This window comes from Spea bombifrons, chromosome 1 (genome assembly GCF_027358695.1).
Source record: "Spea bombifrons isolate aSpeBom1 chromosome 1, aSpeBom1.2.pri, whole genome shotgun sequence".
In the NCBI taxonomy this organism is placed as follows: Eukaryota; Metazoa; Chordata; class Amphibia; order Anura; family Pelobatidae; genus Spea; species Spea bombifrons.
The window spans coordinates 16,668,082-16,685,432 of record NC_071087.1 but is presented as its reverse complement, the minus strand read 5'-3'; the positions used below and the strand labels follow the sequence as shown (position 1 = coordinate 16,685,432).

General features: G+C 37.4%; 1 protein-coding gene across 2 annotated transcripts in view; it reads left to right on the top strand.

Moving 5' to 3' along the window:
- KCNIP4 (potassium voltage-gated channel interacting protein 4) overlaps window positions 1-17,351 on the top strand; it is a 152,291-nt gene that overhangs the window by 114,178 nt on the left and 20,762 nt on the right. For both annotated transcript variants that reach the window (XM_053458329.1, XM_053458328.1), the window contains exon 2: window positions 16,096-16,220. In XM_053458329.1, the coding sequence (XP_053314304.1) occupies window positions 16,096-16,220 (125 nt within the window). The remainder of the gene's footprint in view (window positions 1-16,095; window positions 16,221-17,351) is intronic.

Genomic DNA, 17,351 nt, shown 5'->3' with positions numbered 1-17,351 from the left:
TTAAAAATCGCTGATCTGGAAATTTAGAAATACGCTAGTGGCATGTGAATCTAATATTTGTCCTTACATTATTTTCAATGGAAGGACTGGCAATATTTAGCTAATTGGATCACTTAGTAATATATTATCCTCAAACACCTTGTAAAGGCATAGTCATTAGAAGGGTCTATATTCAGAATCTATAGACAAGCACAGAAAGGATTCAGTAATAATGTAAATGCTGCAAAGACCACCTGTTGCCCAGTCTAGACATCTCTTAGGGCTATACAAAGTAACTTACACTAGAACAAAATTTGTGATATGGTCCCAAAACCTTCAGATCACAGCTACCCCAATAATCTACCTTGCTAGCCCTTCCATGATTGTTTTTTTATTACTATTATATATCATTGCGCACTCACATAGGAAACTCGCTGTGATTAAAAATAAGCAGTGTCCTAGAGACAGCAGAAATAAATGACTTTACCTTTATACTTTTAGGTTTTTAGGTAAGGCTTTTATATATGCAATATATAACCGTGGCAATTTTAACTAGACTGGTGCATTTAAAGTCCCTGAACTACAACTGCTGAGAGGTCAGTTTCAATGTTTTCAATTAAAATATCTCATGAGCCCCTCAAGGAGTGATCCAAGAACCACTGATTCAGCAAGAGATTCCTACAGTAAAAACATACATTAACCACAAACAATGACAGAAAAAAAACAAAACCCAAACAAATTACAATATGCACCCCAAAACAAAAAATATTTACTTGTTCAAGTAAATGAAGAAGATCACAATGTTATCTGACATGATTTTTCAAAACAAGGGAATGTAACATACAGTATATGCACTAATAGAGGATCCAATATGCTCAATCAATTAAACCTTTTTATGGAAAATGTATTTTGTAAATGATTGTAGTAGTGGGATCATTTGAATGCATTGTGGGAAGCCCATCAGTTTCATCACATAATGTACTTGGGTGCCTTAGGGTGTCTTAGGCAAATGCACTAGCTAATTAAATAGAATAATATACAATTTTATATGTATTATTACAATTATATAATCTGTATAAGAGTAAATATACTCCATTTTTGTTAATATTGGGTGTCCTAATTTTTTTATAAGTTCTTAAGATGTGTTGTTGAAATATATATTGTATGATGCTTTGGTCTTTCTCTCTTTCCTTCTATTTGTTTTGCCTACATACCTAAAATCTTCTGACAGTAAACGGATGGTACAAGTCACAAGAGTCTCATAAATGGGAGCCGGTAACTTCAACTGCTATTATATGTTCATTCATGTAGATTGTCAGTTTCAAGTAAAACAGAAAGCACTTGGAATAAAGAAACCCCAAATCACAGCGATGTTACCTACAATTTTATGAAAGACAAGAGGAAATTCCCCACTTTCCTTAAATATTTGCCCACGCTGCTATGCAAAATATGGGTCTTCTAAACATTAATGGAAACATGACCAAAAAACTGTTTCCCTTGGTGGTTCAACTTTTGATTTCATTGAGATATCTTTTTTTTGTGGGAATAACTTCCAGGAATCTATATCACAATTATATTCAGAGTACTCCCAACTTTCAGTTGTGGAATAAAACTCGGCTTTAATCTTTTCCTACGTGTCAAAGGGTGCTTTACATCCTCTGTTGCCCCTAACCTTTCTTGTTTGACGGGGTTAATAGAACGACCAGGGTCCATGAACAACAACATGCATCTGTGGCTAAATGGGTAGACCATTCACCAGACAATAATAAGCTTCTGCCAACCATTGTCCTGTAATCTGTAAAATCCGCGCTTAGTGGACATTTATAAATGGGTAATGAAATTTGTATAAAATTTAGGAAAATATAAAAATCTCTACGGGGAGAGGGAATAAGGGGACCCAATAGAGCCACTATAACATAACCAAGACATGCAGGCACAGAATAAATAATGAGATATATATATACAGACGATAAGAAATGAATAAAAGCTGCAAACAGCAGAACTTAATAAAAGAGAAGAAAGGAGATAAAATTATACAAATAGTATATTTCTATATAGAAAGAAATACAAGAATATAAATGTTAGAAAAATAAAGAACAAGGAAGTAATACATCATAAATAATAGTCAAAATAGCATTATAAATATGTAATAGTGAATTTAAGTGGTAAAGAGGGTAATTATCTTATGTAACTGTTTGTCTTAATTTACACAAATAATTTATAGCCCTTGGGTTGTGTTGTACAAAGTTAATTAAACGCTGGTCACTTCCTTCTGCTGGAACACTATATCTCCTGTTAATCTGTGTTGTCAGCGCAACGTGTCCAGAAACACTGGGATTTTTTATCGCTCCTTTAGTAAAGCTTTGCTCTGCCTTTGTAGCTGGCGTCCCGAGGGAAACGGTGATTGTTGCACATGAACAATTACAGCAAAGAATAAGAAGCTGGATTTGCAGCAACTTGTTTAGATATAAGAATCAAAGCATTGAGTCAAAGTCCTTTGATGCATCAAATTCAATACCTACAAGAGTGGGCACTGTAGAGTTAGTTTCCTAGCTGTCTACATCTGAGGTTATGAATGTACCTCTGTGTTCCTCTTCTAAGACTGATAATAAGACATAGAGCTAAAGAAGCTTTATGGCTGCTGCATAAGGTGTCCATTCCACCACCGAAGGTGAAGACATTGAAAACATTGGTTGTTGGAGTGGAAAAACGGTCACCATTTGTATAGCCTTCTAGATTGGCATGTGGATCCTACCACATAATGTCTGTGTTCATTGTTAATGTTGTGTCATAACACACTAGCAACGTCTAGTACCCGCTGTTCGAATGCCTGCTTCTTCCTGGACTCAGATTTGGGAATCCTCCAGAGTTCCCATAGAACCAAAATGTTCTTGTTTATAACCTAAATAATGACACTATGGTTTTATCGTACTTATTTAGTTTTATGTTTTTTTAATTTTATACTTTATTTTGCTGTTTGAAATACATCTTGCCTAGAAAAACAGGTAATGTTTCATCAATGAGCAAACCTATACATTAATTTATTCTATGTTTATATAGCTCATTGAGTAATATGCATTTTTTCTATACTGGGAGCGTCCAGGACACTAAACTGTCCCTTTAAAAGTAGCAATTACTTTAATTTGTATTGTTATCGTTTTAATTTCCATTTTAATTTAAAGATGATATTGTTATTTCTATTAATTGGCAGTTATTTGACCTTCTTTTATGGCTATACTAAATTACATGTTCATGTGATCCCACTTGCAAATGAATTTAACCCTTTCCATACCCCCAGCGCACATCCTTACAGGAGCGGTGTTCAGCCAAAGTACGTTATTGGGGAGGCTGCATGGGACACCGGAGCGTTTCTTTATGTTCTATTTTGAATAAACTCAAACTTTTATAATGGGAACAATTTAATGTCTAGAAGTGGCCTCCCCAGGGCTCACTTTTTACTATGTAGCTACTTGGTTTTGTTTGCTCGTATGGTTAACTTCAGTTTTGAACAATGATTCCCTTAGGCTGCATGTTCTTTTCTATTACTATGCTTGAAAACATTTGTCTAAATTAATTCTGCGCAGTATTATGGAGTTCTACTATAAAGGTGTTATTATTGCGTTTGGTAAAAAATATAAATTAAACATAAAAAGAGCTAGTGTATATAAAATGGGGTTATCAGATCAAATGGTATATTCATACCAGTGGGAAAAATGAAACTAAACATCTAATTATAAATGTCTGACCATCATTGGAATTATTACAATTATACAGAAGGACTGAAGCAAAATGAAATATATACATTTAATAATTTACAGAGTTAAATTATAGATTGCAGGTTAGTAAATGGAAAATATGAAAAATAAACCCTGCTATATTAGTGTTCACTGCCAAACTCACATGTTGATTAACCAATTGGATTGGTTTGCTCTAGAATATATCCATTCCCTATCACACAATCTGTTCTGGAATAGTGAAGTCTGGTAAAATAATTAAAGTCAACATTCAAATCTCTTGGTGAGAATAAATAGTGGTTTTTGATTTTATGATGTTTTATGAATAACCTAATGCAACATATTAATTCTCCTGGGTTGCAATAACCTTGTAATCTAATTAATAATTCTGTGTTTTAATGCATAGTTTATTCTAACCATTTGAGTGTACTGAAGCACAGATTCTAAAAAGACGTTAAAGAACAGCTTTACTGTAAGGGATTCCAATCAACCACGTGGGGTTGGTGTAGCAGATGCCTTAATGCCTACAAGAATTTGACCATTAAGTGTGGGCCTGGCTTTATAGAAGTAAACCTACTCTTAAAGTCACTCTTGCCTGTTTCCTATATTAGCAGACTCTCATTAAAAGTTTTTTTTTTTAGAGTTTTCACATCTGTATAGGCTTCATGTATATGTGTTTTAGCTCTGTTAACTTATCCCATTTTACTAGACAAACACTTTAACTCCTTTTGATATCGCCTTATAGTAAACAATAGAACCCAGACACTGTCCCTCTGGCATCTTTTTGGAGGAAAGGATTTTATTGGCTAAGCAAGATATCCCATGACTAGCCACAATGGCGGCCTCCGAGTCTTCAGCTAAATGACCTTTATCGCAGCAAAGCAAATTAAAACCCACTTTTCTTTTTCTGAAGCGGTCGGTGGAAAAGGTTGGGAGACATCAAGAGAGAGCGTGAAATAGCGTGAGAAAGAATGAGATAGATAGATAGATAGATAGATAGATAGATAGATAGATAGATAGATAGATAGATATGCAAATAGAATCCAAATGGCATACTGTCATGACTCAAGGGAGTCAAGGAGGAGCCAAGGTGCTGGGGATACCAGGGACTCTGTTTGTACCCCATGATGCATAACAATGGATAGGCAGGTAAAGGCAAGCTAAGGGAAACACAGACAAGGTTAGCTGTTCAGGAAACAGTCTGTATTGGAGTTTGCTAACAGAACGGGTATGTACAAACAGGACCAGTTACCAAGCGTGATAAAGACAAAGACACAAAGGCAGGTGCACCAGGGCGGGATACGGACATTGGATAATGGACCCATGGCTTGGAAAGTCCACGGACCATGGACTCACGGCAAGGAGCCCTCAGGCAGAGCACACAGCAGGGAGCCCTCTGGCAGGGCACGAGGCTGGAAGCTCTCAGGCAGGGCACGAGGCTGGAAGCTCTCAGGCAGGGCACAAGGCTGGAACCTCTAGGGCAGGGCACGAGGCTGAATGCCATCTGGCAGAAACAAGCCAGGGCACAACAGGTTGGAAGCCAACAGGACGCAGGAACCAAAAGCAGAGCCACAGCAGAGTTACATGCATCACAATGCAAAAGGCCTAGACTGCAGGGCAGAGCACATATTTAAGGGCAGGGCTACACCCAGGTCATCAGGATCAGCTGACATAGTACTTAGTCCAGGTTCTCACACTCTAGAGCAGAGGCGCCCAACATGAGGCCCGCGAGACCTTGTGGTGCGATCCGCGTGAGATCGTCAGCCAGGGCAACCGGGATCACAAGAGCCCTGCTGCTTACCTGTAGGGGGGTCTTTTATACTGCACAGAGGAAGGGGAACCCAGCAGAGTCACGTGAATGTACGTGATATCACATGACTCTGCTCCAGTCCTGCTTCCTCTGTGCAGTACAAGAGGACACAGAGGGAGGCCGCGCCCCCTGCTGAAGTCTGTGAGATGCATCGAGAGAGCTGCAGTGCAGGTAAGGGGGTAGGGGAGGTTGTTTGAATGAGTATGCGTGATTGAGGGAATGAATCTGAATGAATGAGTGTGTGTGTGTGATAGCATGAATGTGTAAGTGCTGGAACCTAGGCATGATGGGACTGTGATTGCTGTTAGCAATCACACTCCTCTCATGCCAAGTCAGCCAGTACATGCTGAAACCTGGCTAGCTGCCCCCTTGTGTATTGATGCTGCCAGCAGTATGGGGTCTGCACATCACTTACAGCCACCCTGTACCAGCATGTACTGGCTGACTTGGCATGATGGGAGTGTGATTGCTAACAGCAATCACAGTCCCATCATGCCTAGGTTCCAGCATTTACTGGTTGCCTGGGTATAATAGGAGGTTTTGGTCCAGAATTTTAATTTTGGTGCATCCCTAGAATAAATAGAACTATTTCATTTTTAATTATCCTGAATTTGTAGTCACAAAACTTTCTAGGCCCAGAAATCAGTGAGAGGAAAAGTAAAGGTTTTGTGTCATTTACTTTATTTTAATCTGCATATCTTATTAAAGGCCATATTTTCTCACAGTGAAAAATTAGTGCAGCCCGCACACGTATACAATTCTGATGAAGTGGCCCACTGCAGAAAAAACTTGGACACCTCTGCTCTAGAGGATATAGACAGAGTCCTGGCAAGAATGCTAGAACCATAACACATACAGATAATAGTAACCTCTTTCATTTATAGCACATTGTGCTGTTAATATTCATTCAGTATATTTCACATTTTATAGCGTTATTCAAAATGTTATTATACGCGTTTTATATATAAAATAGATATCCTAGACATGTATATTGAAAGAACATTTTATCTACATAGATCAAGATAACTCCACAAGACAGATTATCATAAACTGCGTTATCCGTATGACAAGTAGAATGTGGAAAATAAAATTGTATGGTTTACTTTTTCATTTATTAGAGATGAGCCTCTCTACTTTTGAGAGCACCCAATCAATTACGGCTGACAGATTATGCATTTTAGATATCTCTTTTCCTTTTCCTCTTTTCTAGCAGCTAACACAATGTTGGTGCTAAATACATGTAATGAAAAATTTGCCTTTTCAGGGAATTTTGCCAATGGATTCATTGGCCATTATTTTCCTTACAACGGATAACTATAATATTTAAGGGTTATGTATATCAAGTTAACATTGCTTTTTCACTTTACCTGCAGTAACAAGTCAAAGTAGAATGATTATCTGTTTAATATTTAATATGTTACATTTGTCAAGCAATTCATCATTTAAATTATACTGTAGACTTAAAGGGTAGCTACGATCAAAATAAGTGAGCTTTAATTAGCCTGAACTATAGGTTTAACTTGCTGCTCTTTAACATATGATGCACACAGTTTTAATTCCATTGAGCTGCCATATTGTCTTCTTGCACACTTAGGTCTATGATGGCAGGTCTTGGAGGTAGTAAAATGGAGATCTCTGGCCATTTAAACCAGCCCAATCATACTGTGTTGAACGGTGACGTGTCAGCACAAGCTCTATATTGCTTTATGCGGCCCTGTGTGCCTTTGATTAGGTTCCAGAATATGCCAGCACTCAACACTGAGGATGAGAAGAGACTGCCCTGTGTCAAGCCTAAGGTGTCACACACTATACCTGGGAATTCTCCTAGTTTGCATACAACATAAAATGAGTCAGTAAGAAAGAGCATTGTATAAGGAAGATAAGCCTAGCAGCAGCATTTTGGTTAGATCACAAGGGAGGGAGTTGAGACAGAGCAATACCAATCAGAAGGATGTTGTAATAGCCAAGTCAGGATAGAAGAGAATTAACTTTTTTGTAGATTCTTGAGTGAGGACAGGGGGAATGCAAGAAAGTTTTTTTAGGTACACACCGCAAGATCTGGTGAAGTATCAGATGTGAGGGATGAAGGACAAGGTTGAGTCAAAGAGATCCCAAGGCATCAGGCCTGGTTAGTACGGGACATAGTGGAGATTTCAACTTCCTGAAATGAAGATGGAAGGAGAGACAATAAGTTCAGGTTTGGAGAGATTACGTTTTAGGTACTGTAACATTCAATTACATATAGCAGACACTCAGCTAGTAATACAGGACATGAGAGAAGGAGAGAGGTCAGGAGAAGACTTAAGTAGATTTGAGCATCATCTACATATAGGTGATACTAAAATCAAAATTAACTGAACACAGAAGAGCAGAGGGCCATGAATTGATCCTTAATGGAAGATGTGCCAGAGAATGTGACAGAAAAAGAACAATTATAGTGGTGTCCTCTACTGGCTAATGGTTTGATGTGTAATTAGATAAGGTGATGAAGTGTTTTTATAAAGACAGAAGAGTGGGAAAGGGGTAGGGAGAGCAGAATTATGGAAGGATGGGGGCATGTGTTGCAGACTATATGAGGACTGTAAAAGTGTGTGTTACTGTATATATGCTTTTAGAGTGGACAGGGGAAGAAAGGGGACAGATAGGAGATAAGTTGGTGGGACAGAAACAGGCAGTGTGTGTGGAAAGGCAAGGAATAGCAGGACAGGCCTCTTACTGGCCTCTGGATCAGCATGGACAATCTTTCACCTGTGTCTAAAATATAGACGTGTGTGAGTGCATGTATGCAGAAGTGTCAGTATGTGTGAATACATGTGAATGTGCTTATTTCAGTGTGTGTGTTAATAAGTGTGCTTGTATGTGTTAGTGTGTAAAATATTCAAAAGATAAACATTATGGAGTGATTCACTTTATACAGTGTATGTATAGTACCCAAAGACTGGCACTCCTTCAAAGAAGAGACGGTCAGATGATGTGTCATTAAAAATGTACAGTTGATCTTTTATTCAGGTCTGTAATCCCATAGTAAAAAATTATATATATATCAAACACAAAGTACCAAATAAACATACCAGCCAATGGAACCCTTGAATATAACAGCAAAGAAATATACAGTATATGTATATATAACCTTTTTCTAATCTGTACTAAAAGTAAGGTTTACTCATAGTATCTTTCCAGCCTACATTTAATTAGTCCGTTTTTCCAGCAATGTGTAAAATATTGTGCAAAAAAATGTAAAAAAATAAATCCGGATGACATATGTACAGTTTAAATAAGTTTGAATTTCTATCATATGAGCTGTTTAGATTAATTTAATGTTTCAATACAGGTTTTAGTGTTTTATATTATATGCTGTTTTGTAAGAGTTAAAAAAAAATATTCTCTTTGGTGGAAAAACTAAACAGTTTCTATTTCAAATCTTTAAGTCTGCATTTCCCACTTCATTTGGTTATATACTGTATCCGTTTTGGGTGCAGGTCCATTTTAGCTTGTAACCGATTTCATCTGGCAAATAGAAAATTACTGATGCTTTTCCAAGAGTGTAAGAACTGCATAATATCCTAGCTGTCCACACATATAGTAATATAAATGTGTCCCGTGCAAGGTGATGTCCCAAAAAAATTGATATTAAATCCATTCATTTTTTGTCTGCTGAGTGTGATAAATAGCACGGTACAAAAAAGGTGGTATTCTTTAATATTGGCTCATGCGGCTATTTAGAAAAAACAAAATGAAGAGATGTTATCTTCGGCGACTGCCATGATACATTAGAATTTCATCGGTAAAATAAGATTATTTAGGGCGGATATAGTCGTTGATACAGATGGATAGCTATACACATTTATTGTATAGATAGATTGCTAGCATTCACTGAATCTATATAAAAATCTAGGTTTTCAAACAATTTTTACTCACAGTTAAAAACAGCTGAAATTCTTTAAATGCAATAAGGCTACACAGTTTGCACCCCCCCACACACACACCGTCTGCACCCCCAGGATTCAGTAGCAAATAACAAAACATCTCCGTGACTTAAGGTACCAAAAACCGCTGGGGCTGAAGGGGTTAAAACTTTTGAAGAAAAGTATGTATGAAAGCAAATAGAATTTGCCTTTTTTTTCCCCCACTTAGCAAATTTCATTCTTTAGACCATCAGGTGGTTTAATCCTAATCCTTTATTGTGATAACTTCAAAGCCCCCTGATAGTATAGTTGATTGGAACATGGTGTAATCTTAGGCAGGTAATATTGTGGGATTATTTTTATGTTCAGTGGAGATAATAATAATAAAACATGTTTGCAGAAAATTCCTTGGCGGTATACACATTTTTGCTGTCCAATATTGTTTTTCTTTATAGTCCCAGTGAGTAAAGTCTTCTAAAATAGTCTTCTTGATCAGCTGCTTCAATGAATCATCCGACAATTGGATTTATGGATAATTCTGGAGGTAGAATCCTGGGCTATAGTGATAAAACTTTGTTACTAGTGGTGTATTTACCTTTGGCACTGCCTGCTGCCCCCTCTGTGCTGCTGTTATTTCTATCGGGTGGATATGTTGTCATACCCTAGCATTCCACTTTTAACACTTTAAGGCATATTGTATCTCTTATGGACACAACCCTCCATAGTGATAATGGGCTGGTTGGGGAGATCAGTGATCTCTCTTTTAGATGGCTCATCAGGAACAGGAGGCCCGATCACCCAATAGTAATATATAGTAGGCGATCAGGCTCCCTGTTATGTGACAGATGGGCTGCCGCCGTAGACCTAGGCCTAGTCCAGAATACACCACTGATTTTTCTCTTCTTCTTCTCTCTATTTCTCTCTCTCTTAATTATTTGCATGTTGAGAAGTATGGAGCCTGAATGCCAGCACTTCTGAAACAAGACTTAATTAACTCTTAGCTGACCAGACCTATTTTTCTTAAATTGTTGCTTAAAGACCAGAGCTCTTTTTGACACTTTTGCTCTGGATGTGTTTAACTGTAACTTCCCTCTTTCGTTCAGTGCACCCGCACCACCTAAACCTTAAACCTGCACAACTACCTACTAAGAAAGCCACCCACCACCCAAGCCAATTTCCATCAACACAAAAGAAATGTAACTCTTCAGTGCTCTACACTAAATTATGTACAGGGGACTGTAACATTTAATTGAAATGACTGTAGAGTCTACACATGCAACAATGTTTCTTTGACTCTCTAGCGTCACAAAAGAACTGTGAGTAAGAGAGGGACAGAGCTAACATTCAAAACATTCTGTGATGAAAGCCCTGTGCCTTCTGTGATTGGTCGGCAACGCATCGAAATACATTGTGGCAAGGAACGTCCTTCGGTCGTCAACAGGTTACCGCAGGCTGCCTGGGTTTCACTTGGGCAGGGTCATTTGGAAAAATACACAGCTTGTTCTACTGAGTGGTTGCGTCCCCTTTAAGCTGCTTTCATGGCACTGCCAGTGTGGATGTTAGCAATTCTGGTTATAATATAGTATAAAGTGCATGGTTCCTAGTCCATAAGAGATACAATATGCCTTAAATTACACTGTTTTTTTGTTACAACAAAATGCTTGCCTCAAAACGTTATGCATAAAAGAGATATACTTACTCGTGATCCTAATTACTTGTGCTTAAACTTTTGTCTTTTGCTGCATATTATTCACGGTAACACAGGTATGCTGTTTCTTCACACTAAATGGCTTTGATGGAGTACATAATTATCAAGGAGGCAAAGGAATAAACTGGGCTGATAGTATTTACTTTCCTAATGACACAGTTGTAGGAAGGTGAATTTATCAATGTCGGGCAAATGCTTACCTCTGGAGCTACTACACGAGTTACTGCCATCATTTATATTAGACAGGAGATCTGAATATTTTACCACATTTCGTAAAAAGTAGATGAAATTCAGAACATTTGCATTTTTTAGGATATAGTGACATATTATTAAATGGAAAAATAAGTAGAACATATCATACAAGTTTTTAGTTATGTTTGTAGTCAATTAAATATTTTCATGGTGCTTTATAGCGGGTACATTATTGTACCCCCCAACAGTTTTCATAGAACAATCCTGGTTTTCTGGGGACAGAACAGGTAGTGGTCAATTCTGGGTTTGGTACACTAAATGGGTAGTCAGACAAAGCCAAGGTCGGCACACAGAGCGGCAGTACTCAGAAGCCATCAGTACCCAGAAGTCATCATATCATAGAAAGCCGTAATTACCGTTACATTTTTTATTATTAGAGAACTTGTAGATCTGCTTATAATCACTTAAAATGTCATCTGTTTATGACCACTCGGAGCATTTTCAAGTATTGTAGTAAGCTAAAATAATGTTGTGCCAAATAAAATATTCATTTTTTTTTTTACAAATTTGCCATGTGTGCCTGTTGGATAATGATCAGTATTAAACAAAGAGAAGGAAAAAATCCACAATCACTTTCCAATTTGGGGTATTTTAATGCCATAGTTTGGACAAGAGATTCACAGAGAAAAAAAAATCAAAATAAACTCTTAAGCTATTGCTTTTTAAAATACATTTATACACCATGCGACCTTTGAATCATCCATAGATGGTATGTAATATTAAGTACCAATGGCCCCAAAGAGGTAATCAGCTGTGTAGATCAGATTTATGTCAGTGAGTCAGCCTGTCTCAGAAGTAGCGGAACACACATGGCAACTCACTAGTACATGGCTTTATGACCGGACTTCTGTTGCTATAACAATTTTCTGTTTCTAATTGCCGTTGGCATCTGAGCGCAGTCGTACTATATCATACAAAGCAGTTCTAATGTGGCACCTGTCTCATAGAATGGACAGTTCTCCTTCCAATTACTTAATGTCATGATCATGCAGGATTAAAAATGATAAACCATGCCGCTGTGCTTCGTTGTGTTAGCAGCAGAAAACACTAATTGTCTGGCCATTGGGCAGCATGCGTCTCAGTCACTTAGATGAAGCTATCGAGGTGGTTGAGCTGAGTGACAATGCTACACATATTACATAACAGACGTGATGGAGTAAAGTCAGGTTCCATGCCATGTATTGCTCGACCCCATACATTTTGTTCGGTATTGTGTTATGCCACACAAGTGCATATAGTAACGGCTGATGGAGATTCCTGGGCTGAGATCGGTGTAAATGGCGCCCATTGATGTGTTGGGAGGACAGGTGGCTGGTTATGAATGTTGTTCATAATCAAACTGGTTTACCAAGCTAATAACTTCCAGGATTGCACTCAAACACTGAAGTGGAGTGAATGGGTGATGCTATTGTGGAGTGGCGATTGGGGTAGAAATATCCACTAAGTGCCAGGTTTTTTTATTTGACAGATGGCTGCAGCAGTGCCATAGATATTGACGGCATAGAGGGCAAAGGTTAATATGTAACAGTAATTTCACAGCTATTCCACAGCTCTTGGAGCATCAGACAGCAATCATAGCTTCCATATAGGCTTAGCCGCTGCAGATAACATCCCATTCCTTAATACATTCTTACCTTTTCTGAAGAGTCTGCTCCTGATCCTAGGGATTGACTTGTAAGAAACACTCAGAAAAGACACATCTGACACTTACCTGAAATTCTGCTCTCCAAGAATGGAGTCGCTTGGCTAATTGGATTAATTTATTACATATTTACCATACATTTCTTAATTTGTGATAAAATTAAACAATTAAACCATTTAACATGTTTACATAATAATTCGTGGGCTAGGCGGGAATGATCAGGGTGGAAATATTTTTGAAAACAAGGAACAAAAATGGTTAAGACTGAGTAAAAAATGACTATGACGACTGTCATGGTTGTGGGATAAATATCAATATAGAAGTGAACAATAAACAGATTAGTGGATTTATTAAATGTCTACTGTTGGCACGACATATATGGGACAGGGAAGAGAGTAGATATGCTGTATGGATGAATATAGGCTAAACTGTATTATATGAAATTGTTACGAGTGACATTTTGCCACCAAATGTCTGACTACCAAATGTCGCCAGTGGGCCTACCAATTGGACATGATTATTTTTTAGGTTTTAAACTAATATTGTTCTATTAAGTCATTTTCCTTCATAGCAGCGTCAATATGTGGACCATAGATAAAGAATACAATGAATATATACATGGTTCTGTAGTAGAAATGTAGTAGAAATGTAGCAGGACGAGAACCATATAAAATTTGTGAATGAAGCATGGGTCCAACGGGCCACCAGCTGGACATTAATATTCCAGAACAGACGTATGTTCCTTTTAGGTTTGCTTTTTGATTGCAGTACATAATCATTAATTTGCCATGTAAAGGTGAAGCATTATGATAAAATATCAAGGCTAAGGAAAAATGTAATTTGAGATAGCAATTGTTATCTTTTGCAAGACTTTGAAGTTAGGCTTTTCATTTCATTACACAAGCTTTTTGATAGGCTTGATAGAATAAGGGTAATTATATGAAATTAATAGCAGTTATTTTTATAATCATTGATTTTTTTTAGGGTGAATGTGAACATTTTACCTTAGCCAACTTATGTGATTTTCTTTCATACCAGAGCAACACCCACGTTCACATTTTTGAAGCAGCGCTTCCATAAAAATTACTCAGTGATCCTGTAATAGTAAAATGATATAAAAAAATATTCCATCATAAACGGTTGCTTTGATAGATGCTAAGTGGGGTATTTACCACACTCTTACTCCATAAGGGTTTGTTAAATAGGGAATATTACTTCTGTGTATTTTTATTTTATGTATTTTCTTGAAAATTATATGCAGAGGCCCCAAGTTTGGAAATTTAATGCTGTCAAAAATCGCTGAAGACACAACCGTGTCAAAATATACATATGTGTAGTTTTCACAAAACAGATATTATGTTTATATGCTACAGTGTGTTATGTGTATGTTTTGTTTTGCCTGATTTATATATATTTTTTAAATGAGTTGGTTAATTCACAGAAGAAAATGTTCTTGTATTTTTAGTCCAAATTAGACTTGTGCATTCAGATTCGTAGAACTTTTAACCTTAATGAAATTTGCCAATTTCTGTATTAGTAGAAATGTCTGAATGACAAGAAAATAAAATAGAACGCTCCAAATTTGTGTTTGTATATTGTTGCTTTTTCACTCACTCTCTCATGCTCTCTCACATTCTCATACACTATCACTTATCCCCTCTCACACTCTCTTGTACTCTCTCACTCTTACTCATTCCCTCTCACATTCTGTCAGGCTCTCTCACACACTCACTCTCTTCCACACTCTCTCTCAATGTCTCCCTATCTTCTTTGCAGACCAGTCCCGTGCCCCTGTCTCCTTTTCTGCAGATCAGCTTCTTGTCTTGCCTTTTCTTCTGTCTTCTTTCCTTTTCCGATTCTCCACGGTACAGCTCCATAAACCAGGCTGCCTAGAGTGCTTCCTGAAAAGGACTGAGTCTCCAATCACACCCCGATTAGAGGAACCGAGGAGAGGCTATCTCAGTGGTGCGGGGCCTGGCTCTGTCCTTTTGCAATACTACAGGAAGCCAGAATAATACAGACATATTGGCAGAGAAAGAGAAGGGCAGAAACATCCTGCAATATTCTGACCTTTTCCCACAAAGGGCATTGCCATGGCGCGTCCCGCAGGCACAGCCTCTGCCCCTGCTCCTCAGGGGCCAAAGTGCGCGTGGAACTCCCCCCTTTTGAGGAAGTGCTTCGAGAAGCCGGGTTAATGGAGTTGATAACGGGGAGAAGTAGACAAAGAATGAAGACAGAAGAACAAGAGGCAAGAGAAGAAGCGGAGCTGTGGAAAAGAAGAAGGAGACACAGAAGCAGTATAAGATTTATTTTTGAAAAGAATACACTGCGTTAATTGACAGTGGGTTTAATGGGTAGCAACCATTTTAGTCTTTTGGGCAAATAAACTGCGATACTAGAGGAACATCTTGATGTAATTTTTTCTTTGATCTCCTGACCTTTTTTTGACAGGCTACCTGGAGTGATGTATATGTTGTTAAGCTGTTTGTTTAAATTACTGTTAGTTTGTTAAATTACTGATAAATATTTATCCTTGTTTGTCTTGGTGTTCCTTTTTTTCTTAAGCCAATGAGTATACATTGTTTACGTTGCAATTTACTTTATGCGTTCAAGGCTGTTTATAGCGGGAAATACTAATTAAAAAATGGCCTGCATGGCAAGGCTAGTAATTATGTAGTATGGAAAAAGCAACTCATTTGCCAGCCAGAGCCAGGCACAAGACCCACCATTTCCAACATTTTGAAATACTCAATGTTCTAACATTGTGTAATGTGTCAAAATCAGCCCATGTGTTGGCTTTAAAACGGAAGTTATTTTCACTGAAGTTATTTTGGATTGTTGAGCTGTTTCCATGAATCAGATCAAATTAATTAATGGTAATCACATTTTAAACAAGTAAAAAAAATTACAATAATGTGAATCAAATGAAGGGCAATCTGAAAGATGTGTTGTATAAAGTAAGGTTGTATCTGATAGGGGCACATTTGGGATTTCTTTCTACTTTGAAGGTTATTTCCTTTGCATTTATATTTCCTGTTTTAATATTCTTCTACTTTATTCTTCAGACAATGTTGAAGATGAAATGGAAATGGCCACCGTGCGACATCGCCCTGAAGCGCTTGAGTTGCTGGAAGCACAGACAAAATTCACAAAGAAGGAGCTTCAGATTCTGTACAGAGGATTTAAAAATGTGAGATTTTGGGTTTTTTTTTTAAAGAATTTTAGCATAAACAAAGTTATTATCAAAAAACCATTCTGTTTAATTGAATATATTTGTTTAAAGTTGCCATTTGTCACTATTCCAAAGATCGTTCTAGCATAAAAAAGTTACCACAATCTTATAATCTTATTATTTTAATTCACTAAACAGTTCACTTTTTAGCCAAGTTAAGCTAATTTAAGTGACCTAACTGCATGCTACAACCTTGTAAAGTGTATATTCACTTATATATGAGTTGCTTGCGAGGTGATGCAAGTACATACAACTGCAAATTTTGCAGCTTGCAACAGTCTTAAAAGAAGGAAAAAAGCAAACCACCTTCTTCTCCTACCCTATATGTAATGGGGTGGGGGCCGATAATATACCCTTGGGTAGGGTACGGGTACTTTCCTTGATAAATGGGCAAAATATCCCAAAGAAACACTTCAAAATCTTGTGGAAAGCCTTCCCAGAAGAGTGGAAGTTGTTATAACTGCAAAGGGGGGACCAATTACATATTAATGTATATATATTTAGAATGCAATGTCATAAAAGTCTCTGTTGGTGTAATGGTCAGGTGTCCCTATACTTTTGTCCATATAGTGCATATGTAATTGTGTCTGGGCTGTGCCTTCAAAATAAAAATAAAAAATCAAAGTTTAGTTAAATTGTTATTTTTTTTGAATAAATGTGTATGTACTTTTACATTGTACTTCAGCAATGTTTATTTCCTTGTGTCTCTATGGATGTATCTTGCACCCATTATGCCTTATAACACAAGAAGTGAACAATAAAAACAAATATATTTTTAACCTAGGGTTGCATTAGCTGTAATGGGCTTCTGTTGTGGCAGAATCCTGTGGTAAGATTAACTACATGCCTTTCTTTTCCTAGTGGTTAGGACATGGAAACAGCCCAGGCTTTAATTATGAGCTATGTGAGGCGTACATGCAATATTTTGTCTGCAAGAAAGTCTAGAATTTTGATGTGTCATTGAACCAAGACCAATGCGGCTACACCCCATGAAATCTGTTTTCCGAGACCTAGCAGATTTTAATAAGAGAGTCTTAGTTATCGTAAATCCACACTGAGTATGTACTTTCTATAAGCTGTGAATGTACA